Genomic DNA, 16,240 nt, shown 5'->3' on the forward strand with positions numbered 1-16,240 from the left:
CGAAAAGTTGAGTCTGACATGATAATTTTTCTCGAAAACCATGTTGGGTTTGAAGAAGTAAATTGTTACGGTTGAGGTGACGCATGACCTGGGAGTGTATGATGTGCTCTAGTAACTTACACGAAATGGACGTGAGTGAAATCGGTCTATAGTTGTTGGGGTGATTGCTGTTACCAGACTTAAAGATGGGTACCACATTAGCCAATTTCCAGTCATCTGGTATACAACCAGAGTCAAGGGATTGCTGGAAAATGAATGCAAGCAACTTAGCTGATTGTTGACAGGTTAATTTAAGTAGTTTGACGCTGATGCCATCGGGGCCGGGACTGGTTTTAAGGGGAAGTCGACTGATAACGCTAGCTACACCGTGCTCTGTTATTAGGATTGCTGGAAAAGGGTATTCATTGGGCAGTTGTGACAGTGAAAGAGAATCATTCAGTGGAAGTTCGTCAGTGAATACCGTGGTGAAGTGTTTGTTGAATTTTTCAGCGGAGTGTTCTACTGATAAGGTGCTGCCGTCTTCCCTCAATAATACTGCTGTTGAGTGGGGGCTTTTGGGGTTCACGATATTCCAAAATTTTTTAGAGTCCGTTTTCATGAGGTTAGGTAGCGTTTCGTTAAAGAATTTATCTTTCGCTTGAAAAATGATGCTGTGTGTTTCAGCTGAAATGTTTTCGTAAGCTTCCCAATCTTGGGGACAGTTCGAGCGACTTGCTTTTCTGTAAACCCTTTTCTTCTTGTTCAGGGCGCGTTTTACGTCTCGCGTGAACCATGGATCATCTCATGTAGAACTTATTGTTAGTTTAGGAACACAGGTAGCTTCAATTTCTTTAAGTTTATCCCGGAACAAACACCAGTTTTCATTAGTTGTACGGTCGTCAAAGAATTCGTAAAATTCCGCTGCGAAAGTGTGTATAGCATACTGTTCATTTTTGTTATGTCGGTACGCGCATAGTTCAGCAACTGTTTTTTAATTTTTGATTTCCTTGCAGTAGGAAGTGAAACCAAGCAATGGACAACCCTGTGATGACCAATGTCTTCTAGCACGCGTGTGCTACAGATTTCGGGGCTGTTTGTTAGGACCAAGTCTAAAACCCGATCCTTCCGCGTAGGTTTATGTACAAATTGTGTTAAATTGTGATAAAGGAGCAGCTGAAGAAAAACGAATACATTCAGATCGATTATTGTCATGAAGGGCAGACAGGGTGGACCAATCTATTTCTGGATAATTAAAGTCACCACCTAAAAATAAAAGCGAATTAGGAAATTTCTGTGTAACTTGTTCAATGGCATCACCAAGAAGTTCTGGAAACTCTGAATTCCTGTCGGGGGGTCGATAACAAGCGCCAATGACGCAAGCAACATGACCAATGTGACATGATGCCCAGACTATTTCGAGAGGTGAGTCCACTGAAATTGGCGAGGGGTGGTATAATTCGTTTATCGCAACAACCACACCACCACCTCGGGAGCCGGTTCTATCTTTGCGGAAGATGACGAGTGACGATGGTAACGAAAGTTCGCTGCTTGTGACGTCCTCAGACAGCCACGTTTCGGTACCGATAATGATTTCTGCAGAGCACGTGTGCATGATGGCTTTTAAGATGTCAGTCTTATGATATACGCTACGGAAGTTAGCCAAAAGCATCGAAAATGAGTCAATGGGTGAAGGGCGCTGATTTTGTGACGCTAAGCATCATTTAGCAGATAGTTTGGGGTCTGAGGACGCCTGAACCACCAAGCCACTGGCTGGGTCAAACTGGTAAGCCTTGCCTTGTAGGTGAAGTTTGTTAAAACGCACTGAAAAGCGGGCGTTGTCAGTGCGGTTGCTCTTGGCGAAGTCCCGAAGTTTTTTTCTTTCGAATTGAACACTCGGCGAGAAATCTTCTTCAAGCCAAACTTTTGGTGACTCCAGGTTTCTAAGCTTGTACGAGTTGCGCAGGGCATCTATTTTAGATTTAAAGTTAAGAAACTTAACAAGAATTGGACAGTGAAAGCCGGGACGATGTTGGCCAAAGCGGTGTGCCCTTTCGATATCTCCAGCTGTAATCTTAAGGTGGTCAGTGAATAAATCCCTGACGATTTGCTCTGTCTCTGTGTATCCTTCGTGATCACCCTCAGGAAGGCCTTTGATGATGAGGTTGTTCCTCCTCATTCTGTTATTCATATCGTCAACTATTTCAACTAGCTGTCCACTTGTCTTGCTTATATTCGACTTGACTTCATTCACAGATTCAGTGACAGCGTCAAAGTTGTCTTTGAACTTCGCCACGCTGTTCAAAGTTTTTTCAATGGCCGTGACACGAGTCTTCAAGGCAGTCAAGTGCTGTTTGATATCGTTCAAGCTTTTTGTTGTCTCGTCGTGACATTCTTTTATGAGCGTGACCTCATCCTCATTCCTGGGGCCTGGGTTAGCTTCCACGTCCCCCGCGCAGAGTAAAAGCAAGGTAAGACACGTTAACGCCAAAAGCAGAGACGGCCTGGGGCATAGTGCACTGATTGCGGTTAGTTTCAGCTGAGACTGAACATGGCGGAAGATTTTAGGTGCATTACAAGCAGAGAACGTGCCGATTCGAGTGCGATAAGTACACAGGTCAACACCCATCGTTACACAAATTGCGGGGATCCACAGCCACAGAGGTTATTAGCAAAACGGCTAACCAGATAAACAGCCTACCTATAACAGGAGAAGGCACAGGTCAAGCAAGGTGACACTCGTGGCCATGAATCTCAGATGGAAACCGACTGTTCGGCGTTAATAAGGCTTGTGGTGGCGCTGCAACCATGTGACGTCACGGGGTGCGTCACAGCCTTTTCCGGTGCTCAGAACGGGCTGGATGAGATGGCGGTTCCGCGTAGCCTTCGTTGATCGGCTGATTCCTGGCGGCAACGAGCAAACTGCACGGGGCAGGATTCGATGATCTATAACAGGAGAAGGCAAAGGTCAAGCAAGGGGACACTCGTGGCCGCGAATCCTCCTGATTTCTCCTGATTTCACTGCATGGTAGGCACCTTGAAACAGCGAAGGGATTGGCCTCGTGCCGGAAGTAGCACAGCAGACGATGCGCCATTGTGCTGTCCAACTAACGCCAACTAGACATCGGTAGTGAGATCTTTTCATGCAGCCATTTGGCGACCAGTTGGGTTTTCTAAGATGTCACGTAGAGTTTTTCTCCATGAAGGTATGCCAGCTGGCGAGCTGGATTTCATGAGTATGAAGCCAGGCACATAGGGCTCCTTTCAATTCCATGACAAAAATTGTGAACATGATGACTCGGTGAGTCTGACTGACACATTTATACATACTAAGCCAATGGCCGACGTCAATTCGAGGTTGCCAGAGAATGCACTATAATCTCGCAGGTTGGACGAAATACGAAATACATTGTCTTTGCCACACCTAGTAAGCCACGTAACTATAGTTCAACTGTTTTATTTGAGGGCAAAGAGACAGAGCAAGTCACCAGCCAGAAGTTCCAAGGCGTATGGTTTTTTTAGGCTTGACATGGAACACAAATATAGAAAAACTAACGGTAGAACTTAGTAAAACCGTTGGATGTTTATATAAGCTCAGCCCAGTCTTACGAAAGTGGTTACAAATAGAATTATATTATGCCCTTTTCTACTCTATAATGACATACGGTATCTTCGTATAGGGTACTACTACACAAACAAACTATCAAAATTTACTAGTTCTGCAAAAAAGAGTTTTGCTAGCATTCGAGCAATATCACGGTATTGTCAGGGACTTGAAAACTAAACCACTCTTTGAAAAATGCGCATTACTAACGGTAAAAAACCATATCATTTCAAACTTCTGCAGTGGATTAAACAAAATAAGCCACAGTGGCCTCAGAACCCGCTTGACAACACTCATTATACATTGCGTCAGCAACGCCGGAAAACCCCAGCAATAAGGACAAGTTATGGCAAGCAACACGTTCAGTATCAAATACCCACAATGTTAAATCCTTTCACGGTCTCATAGATTTCCATTCCGTACCTTCGAACACTATTATCAAGTCCATCCTAATGAACTATGATACTGAGTATGCTTACTAAAGTTTCTGTACTTGATTTCTTATATCCTATCCATCAATTTGAGTTATGTGTTGTAGTTTCTTTTCTTATGCTTTATTTTACATTCTGTATTGATGAAGCTTCTTTTCAGATGACGTTTTTGTGATAAATTGATTTTCTAATGTTTTCCCTGAAACTGTGTAACAAGACCATGCTAAGCTTTGTTGTGTTATGATTTATTTTGTGTTGTTTATTTAATTCTGTGTGTTATTTGCTGTGTTATTTATTTCTGAAAACATATGCGACAGAATGAGTGGCCTGCGTGCCCAACTGCATTTAGGAGCAGAGGCCCCATGTCAGGCAATATAGCCTTTAGCCTCTGCTCCCGATCCTGGAAGAATTTCAGGACTAATAAACTTGAATTCAATTCTATTCAAAATACGTGGTCGTTATTTATTTATTTATTTGAATATACTGCAGCCCTAATGCGGGGCTATAGCAGGAGTGGATGAGTTATACAAAACTAATACAAACATAGCAATAACAATAAAACAACAATAAAACGGAAATAAAATACAGCAATACTTGAAAAAACCTCACTATTGTATTGCAAACACGATCTCTACCTATCTTCTAAATTCGCGATAGCGGCATCAATAAAATTTTGTAAATATAGTGAACGAATACTGCCCGGTAGGGAATTCCAGAGGTCTGGAGTACGTGGAAAAAAATTTAATTTTGAATGTGTTAGCACGAGCAAATGAAGGCTTTATGTTCAAGATGTGGGAGCTGCGGGTGCAAGACTCTTTCATAAATGCGATGTAGTTACCACCAAAGATGCCAGGAGAGGAGTTGATGACTGTATATAATAGTTTTAAAGATTTGATGCAATAACGAGAATGTAATGGTACAATGTTCAGTGATTGTAGAGCCTGTGTCGGTGAGCAGTTGTGGCTGTAGTTATGGCATATGAAGCGGATGGCCTTACGTTGAACGCTATCAAGGATTTTTAGGTCACCTTGTTTCTGAGTGTACCTAATGACAGTTGCGTATTCTAGAATAGGGCGAATAAACATTTTATACAGAAGTAGTTTGGTATCACTGGGAGATTTAGCCAAAGTACGGCGCAAATAACCCATTTTTTAAAGCTTTTGCGCTGATATATTCAATGTGGTTGGTCCAGGAAAGATTTTTTGTCAGACTAGTACCCAAATATGTATATTGTGAGACTCTTTTAGGTTGTATACCCTCCAAGTAATAATCAAACAAAAACGGATTCTGTGTATTGGTAAATGACATGACGACTGTTTTAATGCAATTGACGTTCATCTGCCATGTTTCACACCAAGAGCTCAAAGAAATGAGCAATTTGGAAAGATGGTGATGATCTTCCGCAGAATTATTGGGTTCGTATAGTACGCAATCATCAGCATAAAGTCTTATTATAGATGATGTGCAATGAGGTAAATCATTAACATATATATGAGAAATAATAATGGGCCTAGTACAGATCCCTGAGCAAACACCTTGCGTGATGTCAACACGGGATGAATCCACTTTGTTGAACGAAACAAATTGTGAGTGATAATGAAGGAAACTGGCGATCTAAGAAACAAGACGGGAATTATTGAGTATGGTATCTAATTTCACTAGGAACTTAGAATGAAGAACAGAATTAAAAGCTTTAAAGAAGTCAATGAAAATGGCGTCTATTTGATTTCGTATGTCTAGGTTAAAGGTGACGTCATGAACAAAAACGACTAATTGTGTAACCATGCTGTAGCCTTGACGGAAACCGTGCTGAGCAGACGTTAGAATTTCATTGGAGTCGAGGAATCGAATGATATGCTTGTGAATAAAGAGTGCGAACATCTTGCAAGACTGTGGCGTAAGAGATATTGACTTGTAATTAGATAAGAGTTGTTTATCACCACATTTATACAAAGGCAAACTTTTCCTGTTTTCAATGAAGACGGTACTTCACCACAGTGGAAAATTACAGTGAGGTAACGGTCTGTCCATGTGGAGTATCTCGCAAGAAAGGAATTCGGTATACCATCAGAACCGAAACACTTCTTGGTATCGAGATTCAAGATTACGTTCAATACACCTTCAGTGCTTATTGGAATATCACCTATTTTATTGGTTTGTACGTCATGATTAAAAATTGAAACAACATGATTGTCGAGGGTGCAAACTGACTGAAATTAAATGTTAAATAAATAAGAAACTACGACGGGATCGTTTGTATTGGTGTCATTAATCTTGAAAGAGGAACTGGTTGTTGTACTAGGCAAGACTGAAGTCCAGAACCTGCGAGGATTGGATTTAAGTAATAAAGGAAGTTGCACAGAAAAAAAGAAGTCTTTAGCGTTTTTGTGCAAGTGCGAAGTTCCGCCTTGCCTTGCTCAAAGGAAGCTTGAACCTCAGGGTTAGCATGTCTGGTATTACACAGTCTGGCAACACGGCGAGATAAACGCAATATATCCCTGCTAATCCAAGGCAGATTGTTATTAAACTTTTTTAATGGAATGTAATTATTGATGCAGAATTTCACTAATGTCTCAAAATAACCAACAACACTTGACAGGAGACACAGTGCTAAGTGACAAGAAATGGTCAAAGCTATCCGCCAGAGTATTAGAGATAGACGTATCGTCAGCTTTGTTGAAATCCCGAAATGTAGAGTAGCTGTAACGTTCATGCGGGATAGGACAATTAATGTGTACAAACATGGTGTCATGGCCCGAAATTCCTTCTATTACATCGTATTTAAAGCCTAAGCTAGCAAGACTGTCACTGATAAAGACTAGGTCGAGTATAGAGTTCTGCCGCGTGTTCTTTTCAACTAATTGTATCAGGTTATGGGACGAGGAAAATGAAATTAATGCTCTACAGATAGATAAACTAGTGGTTGAATATGTGAGGGAAGGCCATAGGATGCCCGGAACATTGAAGTCGCCAATAATAATTAAGTTTGTGCTGTCGAGGCTATGGTCATGAATGAACTGAGAAATGTTATCTAAGAAGTAACTGGCTATCAGGAGGGCGATAAAGACCACAAATTGATGATTATGCTTATGCGCTAGTAACCTGCACCAAACTGATTCTACATTAGGAGGGCATGAAAAAATTTTAAAGTTAAAATCAGCGCGCAAGAGTAAAGCAACGCCTCCCCCTTTCTTATACTGGTGGTCGCACCAAATGGTGATGTAACCAGGAGGAGTGAATTCCGTATCATGGATATCCTCATGAAGCCATGTTCCAGTGATGCGTATAACATGAGGGGAAGATGAATAAACTAGCGAAAGAAACTGTGGAAATTTGTTAGTTATGCTTCTAGCATTAACATTCAAAAGTGCCAGCTGCGTATTAAATGAACGGGATTGTCAACATAATTAAAATAGTGCGTTTAGCGGTTTGGTGCTTATAGAATGAAAACCAAGAGCTCGAACCAAGCTATTCGAGACGCTGTCCCAGTTATAACAGATATTATCAATAAATAGGTGATCAAATCTCATTTTAATGCTAGAGCCATTGTTACGTTGCTCAACCGAAGCATCCCAAAGTTTCATGCGTACTGAGTGCACTCTAGATGAAAAATCTTCGAAGAGCTTTAGACCACTTTGTTTTAGCTTATGCGCGTTTTTCAGCAATGCTAACTTATCACTAAAATTAAGCAACTTTACAATAATAGGACGAGAGTGTCCAGGGCGCATTCTGCCTGACCTGTGGAAGCGTTTCATCCGCGGGTATTGCAGAGAAAGCTTGTTGAATACGTTCGAGACCTTGTGCCGCAGTGTGTCACGAGACTCGTTCGTATCTTTAGGTATACCATGAAGAATAATGCTATTTCTTCATGAACGATTTTCTAGATCGTCACATTTTGTGGTTAGTTCGGCAACACTGCGCCTTAAGTGAACCATCTCAGGGTGAAGCTGATATGAGTCTTGATCCGCCAGCGCCTTAAAAAGTGAATTCTCGAGAGCAGTCACACACGATTGCAAGGTGTCGAAACGAGTATTCAAAGCAATTTTTATGTCTGCTATGTTTTGATACACGATTTTATGGCAGGCAAATAAGTCGGCGGTCATCTTCACAAGAGAAGGGTTGTCACAACTAGACATTACCAGTTCAGCTGACATCTCAATGGAGTTAAGAGGGCTTGCCAGGGATTCATCAGATTTGCTCGTTTTAGAAGACACAGGTTTCCTGGGACCAGGATTAAGCTCAATGTCGCCGAACATGAGAATACCACCAAGGAAATTTATAACGTAAGAAGAATTGCAAATAAAACTGCTGTTTAAACAATCGTGATGGCAACACAGCAGCAGCAAGAATCGATCATCAGAACGAATACAGTACGAATTTTCGAGATAAAGTACCTGTATGAACAAGAAGAAGCTTCTAGGCAACACGCTGTAGCTGCTGCTGCTGCATTGCCCACTGCCGGGACACTTGAAAATCGGAGCATTTATACTGACGATGCTTCACGTCACCGATCTGATGTCGTCACTTGTCGGAGTTTTGACTGTAGGGGCGTCCATAGAAATGCGCAGCAACACCGGAGACGGAGGGGCTTGCGCAGGGAACACATGCCTATCATGCACGCCGATGACAGGGCAGTAACACAGTGAGCTACCGGTGATCGCCACGTGCACCACCATTGCAGGATGCATCGTGCTCTTGAACCAAGCATCAGTACCGGCAAAAACCAGAAGCTGTATAAACAAGAAGAAGCTTTTAGGCAACACGCTGAAGCCACTGCTGCTGCATTGCCCACTGCCGGGACACTTGAAAATCGGAGCATTCATACTGCCGATGCTTCACGTCATCGATCTGATGTCGTCACTTGTTGGAGTTTTGACGGTAGGGGCGTCCATAGAAATGCGCAGCAACACCGGAGACGGGGGGACTTGCGCAGGAAACACATGCCTATCATGCACTTAGATGACAGGACAGTAACACGGTGAGCTACCGGTGATCGCCACGTGCTCCACCATTGCAGGAGGCATCGTGCTCTTGAACCAAGCATCAGGGCCGGCGAAAACCAGGAGCTGTATAAACAAGAAGCTTTTAGGCAACATGCTGAAGCTGCTGCTGCTGCATTGCCCACTGCCTGTACACTTGAAAATCGGAGCATTTACACTGTCGATGCTTGACGTCACCGATGTGATGTCGTCACTTGTCGGAGCTTTGGCGGTAGTGGCGTCCATAGGAATGCGCAGCAACACCAGAGACGGAGGGGCTTGTGCAGGAAACACATGCCTATTATGCACTTCGATGACAGGCAGTAACACAGTGAGCTACCGGCAATCGCCACGTGCTCGACCGTTGCAGGATGCATCGTGCTCTTGAACCAAGCATCAAGCCTGGCGAAAAGCAGGAAACAAGAAGAAGCTTTTAGGCAACATGCTGAAGCTGCTGCTGCTGCATTGCCCACTCACCGCAGATGCACACAGTGACTAGGTCAGAAGACGGTGGAAGACGTTTCCGGAAGCTGAATTATCCGGTGACTATGTAACTTCGTGGCGAGGACGGAGAAACTTCCGACTAACTCCACCGAATATGTTACGGGAATGACGTTTCGCGTGCGAGGTAGACTATTTTCTACGCATGGGTATGATAGAATGGTATTTAGAGCGAGTTGGTACTTATTCGTTATGCGCAATGTGCGCAGTAACGATGGAGGAAACGGAAGAAGCACCTAGTGCTAGTCCTTCTGTTTCGTCCGCCGCCCCCATGCCAGCTGCACTTTGCGTGTAATGAATACATTTACAACAACAGTTACAGCGGTGACCGGTTCAGCTAAATGATTGAGCAGAGAGAGTTCTTTGTTCTCTTCGCCGGGCGCACCTGCGCATCGTTAAAGAGGCTGGCAATCAGCATGCAGAAATACAATATTAACTGGAATCATTGCACGCTAATCAGTTAAAAAGTTATACTTCAGGCTTCGGTGAATTGCACTATAGAACCATCACTTCCTGTTTCTCCCTCTATATTGAATAACGAAAGTAGGGATTCTGCTTGAAATGTGGTAGAAATTGATAAGTATACGAATTTTTACTCACCATTGTCCCTTTCATTCCAGGCATTCCATTGCTCCCTGCCTGTCCAGGTGGTCCTCGGGGTCCTGGAAAACCAGGCTGTCCAGGAGGTCCTGCGTCACCCTGCGCAATCAGGAATGTTTGATTGTGACTGTTCCAGCCAACTTGTAGCTTGTTCGCGGAACTACTGCGAGCGCTCCAATACTCGTTAGTGTACCAAAAATGATTTCAGTACGAGTTATATTGAGTGCAGTTCTATGAAAAAGTGTGCTCTAATCAAAGCCTGAAGAATCAGTGAAGTCCGACTATGTGAATTCATGCTTTCTTCGGAATAAGCGGACTCTAAGAAAGCCAACTTCAATGCGTTTTTTTCTTCTGCTTATTCCGCATGTGATTCTCAGATAGGCCCCGCCACGGTTGTATATTGGCCAAGGTACTCAGCTGCTGACCCGGAGGCCATGGGATCGAATTCCGGCTAGGGCGGCTGCATTTTCAAAGGAGGCGAAAATGCTGTAGGCCGGTGTGCTCATATTTGGGTGCTTGGTAAAGTACCCCAGGTGGTCATAATTTCTGGAGTTCTCCACTCTCTCACGGTCATATGGTGGTTTTCGGACGTTACACACCATATATCATCATCATCACTCTCAGATAGCTTTCACCCAATAGATCAATGTGCCTATTTCCATTTATGCTTCAAGTAAGGTGCGAACCAAAAAACGACAAATAAAGCCCGAAGCTCACTCTGATTTTATTTTTTATGACTTTTGGGCATTGATAATTAGGTGCTCTTTTCCATGGCCTTCCTTCAATTTATATAAAAATAATTGATCACCTTTTAAGTGGTTATTTGCAGCACTTGCGGGCCATGCGTAAAGGCGATAGTCAAGCCAGAGCACGTAGTCCGAGCATGAGCAACGTGCTTTCTGGAAAAGGCGCCGAAGGGCATAACCTACTCAAAGGCGGAGGAAAAGGCGACCCATAACATCGGCACAATTACACAGAGTACGAAAAGGGAGCCTATCGATGACCTCACAGCTAGTCACTATATAAGAGTGGGTCATGGTGAGCATTGAGGCGCTCTGCCCAATTATATCGTGCCCTCGACGGCACGTGCCCGAAGATGGTTCGATCGGCTTGATCAGGTAGTAAACCGGGGATGTGCGTTTGATGACATCCTATGAGGCTCCCTTTTTGGTAACAATTTCCGATAAAGGTAAGATTCAGCGGCAGAAACCTAGGGCCTTAAGAGCACTGGCTGTAGCTTCAAACGTGGGCCCAGAAGTGATGTAACTGTAAACGCCTTTCTGCCTGGGGCTCCGGAACAAGGGAGGGGACAGTGGGGGCCATCGCCCCACAGGTTAGAAACGTCTACTGCAAGACACAAGCCTCTCCCATGATTCGCCAGTCAACATAGTCCTGTGCTTGCTGGTGCCACTTTATACTGGCAATTTATTTATCTGCCCAACTAACTTTCTGTCTCCCCCTAACCCGCTTGCCTTCTCTAAGAATCCATTTATTTACCCTTACTGACCAGTTGTTATCCTGTTTACGTGCTGCATGCGCAGACCATGTTCATTTCCTCTTCTTGGTTTTAACTATGATATGCTTCACCCCAGTTTTTTTTTCCTGATCTGCTCTGCTTTCTTCTTGTCTCTTAAGGTAACGCCTACCATTCTTCTTTCCATCGCTCGCTGCGTCGTCCTCAATTGAGGCTGAACCCTCTATGTAAGTCTCCTAGCTGCTGCTCCGTAGCTAAGTACCGGCAAAACGCAGCTGTTCTATGCCTTCCTAAATAAGTATACTGCTAAGGTTGGGCGTCTCCTGTATATAGTATCCACCTCTCCTTCTCGCCCTAGAATTTTAGCTGAATAGCAATGATTGTATATGATGAATATATAATGTTGTGTCACTTTGATATTTATGTTGTTCTAATATTTATTTTAGCTACAAAGCAGATGCTATGCCCGAAAGAATTATTGTCCTCGTTTGCTTTTTATCTAAGTTTTGTCATAATAAATAGGCATCGCTAATCGTGTTTTGTTTTCCCATAGCAGTGTGACGTCCCCGCAAACACCCACTGAACCCAAGTCCATTCAAAGTTTTTACGGTCGTTTCTTAAACCCACGCATTTAAAAAAAGGGAAAGAAAACCTTCGGTGTAACGAATGGGCATTCCGGAGTGGAGTACCTGGAAGGATTATTTCTACTGTTCTCGCGCCCCCCCCCCCCCCCGCGCTAACACGAGGACCGGGCGGCGCCTTCTTGTCTACAGACAGTGTGACAGTGTACGGTGGCAATAATCCGCGCGCACCCTTCAGATTTGTGGCATGGTGGAGCAGCAGAGCACCTTTTGTTGGTTCGGGGAATGCGACCCTGCCACAGCGCCTGTGCCGGGTCGGGTCTGGCTTTCCGTCAGCCTCCGCGGCTCCAGGGCTCATTACGGCGTTCTGCGCGGATGGCCACCCGCGGCGTTGAATGACGAAGAAGCGGCGACTACGGAGAATTTTGCGGGAGACACCGAGCTGCATGGAAACGTCGAGACTCGTTCTGGACATCGGCTCATCAAGTACCAGAAACCAGGGAAATTGGTTCGGCCGAAAACTTTTCGGCACAACACTGCAAACTCCGGACGTTGGTCATTACAGGCGACGCACTTTGTCGGAAGCATTGGGACCATTGTTCGCCCGTAATTCAAGTGTCTTGGGACAGCTCGCCCATCTCTCTCTCTGAGGCTTGAGTTTGTACATTGTTACTTGCTCGGCATTGTTTGGGAGAGGGTTTTCTTCTGGTGTGGGCCGTGGGAGCAGCCGTCGAAGACGACACACTCCGACTGAGAAGAAAATAAGCCGCGTCAATAGTGGCTATTGATTTTGGTGCTCCGGTAGGGCGGAGTCTGGTTCTACAAAAAGGGACTACGAGACGATACGAGAGAGTCAGAGATACGATGCGAAGGGGGTCTGAGACTTACGATGCGATGAGCTCGAGATGGTAGAGAGGCAAGGACGGTACGATGAGGAATGAAAGTTAGAGATAGGAGGCGAGTGAATGAAGCGTTACGAAAGAGAACTAAGATGGAAATCACTGAGAGGCACGACGTAGGCGACGATGACGAAGACGATGAAGACGCTGACGAATTGGACAGATCAGACCTCGATGCCAAGAACCAACCTTCGGCCCCGATTCGATCAGCCAACTCCGAGGCCCCGACTACATGGACATTCTGTGAGACGAACTTCACCTCCCTTACTTAAACGACCTTTGCGGGTAGGGATGCGGCATATTGAGACATTGCGTGGTTTTATTCATTGATAACTTTATCATTTGTATCGTCCTGTGTTTACTTTGTATTGAGGCACCCTTGTATTGTCACCGTTGCTTGGCTTATGTATCCTGTTTCGCGTGTCGCGAGTATTTCCTGATGTGTTGATGTGTTACAATTTCGTCTAACAGAGATGTCGTTCACGGACAGTATGTGCGTATGCCATTGGCACTTGCTATTAAATTAAATGTATCAGTAAACAGAAACAGCTCATAGTGTCTCTTACTTCCCTACCCCAGCACGAATCCCTGTATGTGAGAAGTGATTGAGACACATAGCCAAGAGGAACCGGATAGACAAGGGGTTGAGTAGTCTTCCCTCTCTTTGGTAATCGGTGGCGTAGTGGGGGACGTCTCAGCAGCTACAAGGGCTTTACACCCCCTCATTTGTAAAATAGATCCGTTCTTGAGAGAAAAAGAGGGTCGGTTATTTTAATATTTAGGTTGTGATTGCCACCGCCTCGTGCTATACATTGGTAACATTTACGAGCAAAGCTCCTTAACGCATCGGTTAAGGAGCTTCTCCGACGTATGTAGTACTTAGCCACCTTGCTCCAGGATTCAATACTAGGTGACAGTTGTTGGTGGCATAAACCAATCTAGATGTTATGAACAGATGCGAGATGGCTGTGTTTGGAGTGTTCACTAGATGAACGGACGGACGCTTGTACGGACGGCCAGGCAGATGCACGGACGAACGGCTGGACACACGGACGAACGCACGAACAGATGCACGAACTGTTGCATGCATGGACGAAAGCACGAACGGACTGATGGGGCTTCTCTCCACTCATCATCATACAGTCCCTGGATATGCTGTGATTTTGTTTCATTGAAAGTAAAAGAGAAAAGCTCAAGGGAACATGCATTATCAAACAGGCAATTGAGAAACGCAGAAAAGTTCTCGTTTTAGAAAATTGCAAGGTCATTGACGGTTAAGACATAATTCATCCATGAACTGGGCAAGGGTGAAGAACCTTTAAAGCTATATTTTTGGGATTTTTTGCTCTGAAACGCTGTGTTACACAGCACTTCCTTCCTTCATCCTATTCTTATCAAGCAAGCTTCAATTGTTTCGAAACTCCAGCGTGAGGGGTACGCTCATGGAAAGAAAAATTTGGTGTGCAACCAAAGAACTAAGTGAAGGATCTTCTTGGATGCATACACAAGAAGATATTATTACATACATACGCTTGGTCTATCATGTGTCCCAGCGGGTGTCTGTCGTTTTCTCTTCTTGTGAAAGCGTTGTGTTCCTTCGTTTCTCTTAGTGCCTAAGCTACACATTTGTCTTATATACACAGCTGTCGACCGACACTATCCAGCAAAATAGTTGTCAATTTTTGAACAAAAAAAGAAAAAAAAACGCTTTCTGGCTGACTTAAAATTGATTCCGCCCAAGGTTTCAAACGCAGCACTAACACACCCAGGACAACGACGAGGCCGGTGGAAGCCACTGAAAGGGCAGAAATATCACGTAGACGCGCAGTGTTGGCGGATTTGTTCAGCAGCAGCACGTAAGCCGTATAGTAGTTGGTGAAACAAATGTCAGCTCCCAATTCCAGTCGAGTCCGTGCAGAGCTCTTCGAAAATATGGCGCCATATTCAGACAAAAAGAAAACAGTAGCCGATTGAAGTGGAAAATTTTGCTGCGTGCAAGTCGTCCTGCAGTACGGTATTTGTAGTGTCCCTATGACTCAATCACTCTCGTCATGAAACGACTAAGAGTGAAACAAAGCTGGTCATTAAAAGAAAATGAACACATTGGCGACACACACACACACACACACAAAAGCGAACGTTCACGCAGCTCGAAAGCGTTCCTGGCGACTGATATTTTTTTTAGTCCACTGGGCTGCCCTCCTTGCTCCCCCCCCCCCGCACACCCACGCACCCAGTCAATATCATTGAAGCACGTTCTATGACCACCTTCGAAGGAAAGGGAAGTAGCAGCTTCAGTCAGGTGCGCTTTCAATGCTCCAAGGACACGGGAACCTTGTGGTTTACGTGTAGCTCTTCCCTATACTCGACGTGTCTATGAAACTGTTCTAAATAGCATTCTTTGTTTACTGTAGCGCTAGCAGTTAGCAAATACGTTATATAAACGCTGTAGTTTGCAGCTTCTAAATACTGGTAAGGGTATAGTTTTTGTGATATATCTTATTGACCACGTCTAACACATGCACTACATGCCACAGATACTTTGCTGTCACGCAGAAACCCATGTATCTATGCATGAAACAGGAATGAATTCATCTCTGCATTATTCTTTTGTTTTCTTGCCGGTTACTTCCGCAGAGTTAAGCAATGCCGTTGTTATCGTTACGATGGCTGTGCATCCTATTCGAAATCTTGTGCAAATAATGAAGATGTCTGAAGTAGCTTCATTCCAGCGCCAGATATTCAGTTTCATGCATAAAAATTTTGACAGATGCCAGAAGCTTGTACATAACCACAGTTAGGAATCTGGGCCACATCTTTTAGATAAAAGCAACGGACGCAGGCGTACACCCAGCAATGGCTTGATTTCGCTTAAGCGACTTCTTGTGAAACACACAGTGCTTCACTTATTTTGCTGCAGGGAAGAGTTAAGAGAAAAAAAAAACCGCTGCAACAAGAGCCACAAACCTGAATGCCTTTCTCTCCTGGTGCGCCATCTTTCCCATGTGGACCCTGAAAAACATAGAATATCGTTTATAGGAATTTGTAATGAAATATGAAGGCAGCATGCACCAAAGTACATATATACACTTCTCCCATGCTCATGGTGCTCCCAGTGAAAGTTGTACACACTGGACCATTTCTAAAAGGGCTCCTTATTGCTGCATGAAAGCTTTCCCTGAAGCCCGAGATAAT

The 16,240-nt window shown here is 44.2% G+C and overlaps 1 protein-coding gene across 1 annotated transcript in view; it reads right to left on the minus strand.

Annotated features, from left to right (window-relative positions):
• LOC119172983 (uncharacterized) overlaps nucleotides 1–16,240 on the minus strand; it is a 1,299,788-nt gene that overhangs the window by 847,687 nt on the left and 435,861 nt on the right. Inside the window, exons 19-20 of the mRNA XM_075893951.1 lie at nucleotides 16,013–16,057; nucleotides 10,092–10,190 (exon numbers count right to left, since the gene is read on the minus strand). Of these exons, the coding sequence (XP_075750066.1) occupies nucleotides 10,092–10,190; nucleotides 16,013–16,057 (144 nt within the window). The remainder of the gene's footprint in view (nucleotides 1–10,091; nucleotides 10,191–16,012; nucleotides 16,058–16,240) is intronic.

This window comes from Rhipicephalus microplus, chromosome 4 (genome assembly GCF_043290135.1).
Source record: "Rhipicephalus microplus isolate Deutch F79 chromosome 4, USDA_Rmic, whole genome shotgun sequence".
NCBI lineage: Eukaryota > Metazoa > Arthropoda > Arachnida > Ixodida > Ixodidae > Rhipicephalus > Rhipicephalus microplus.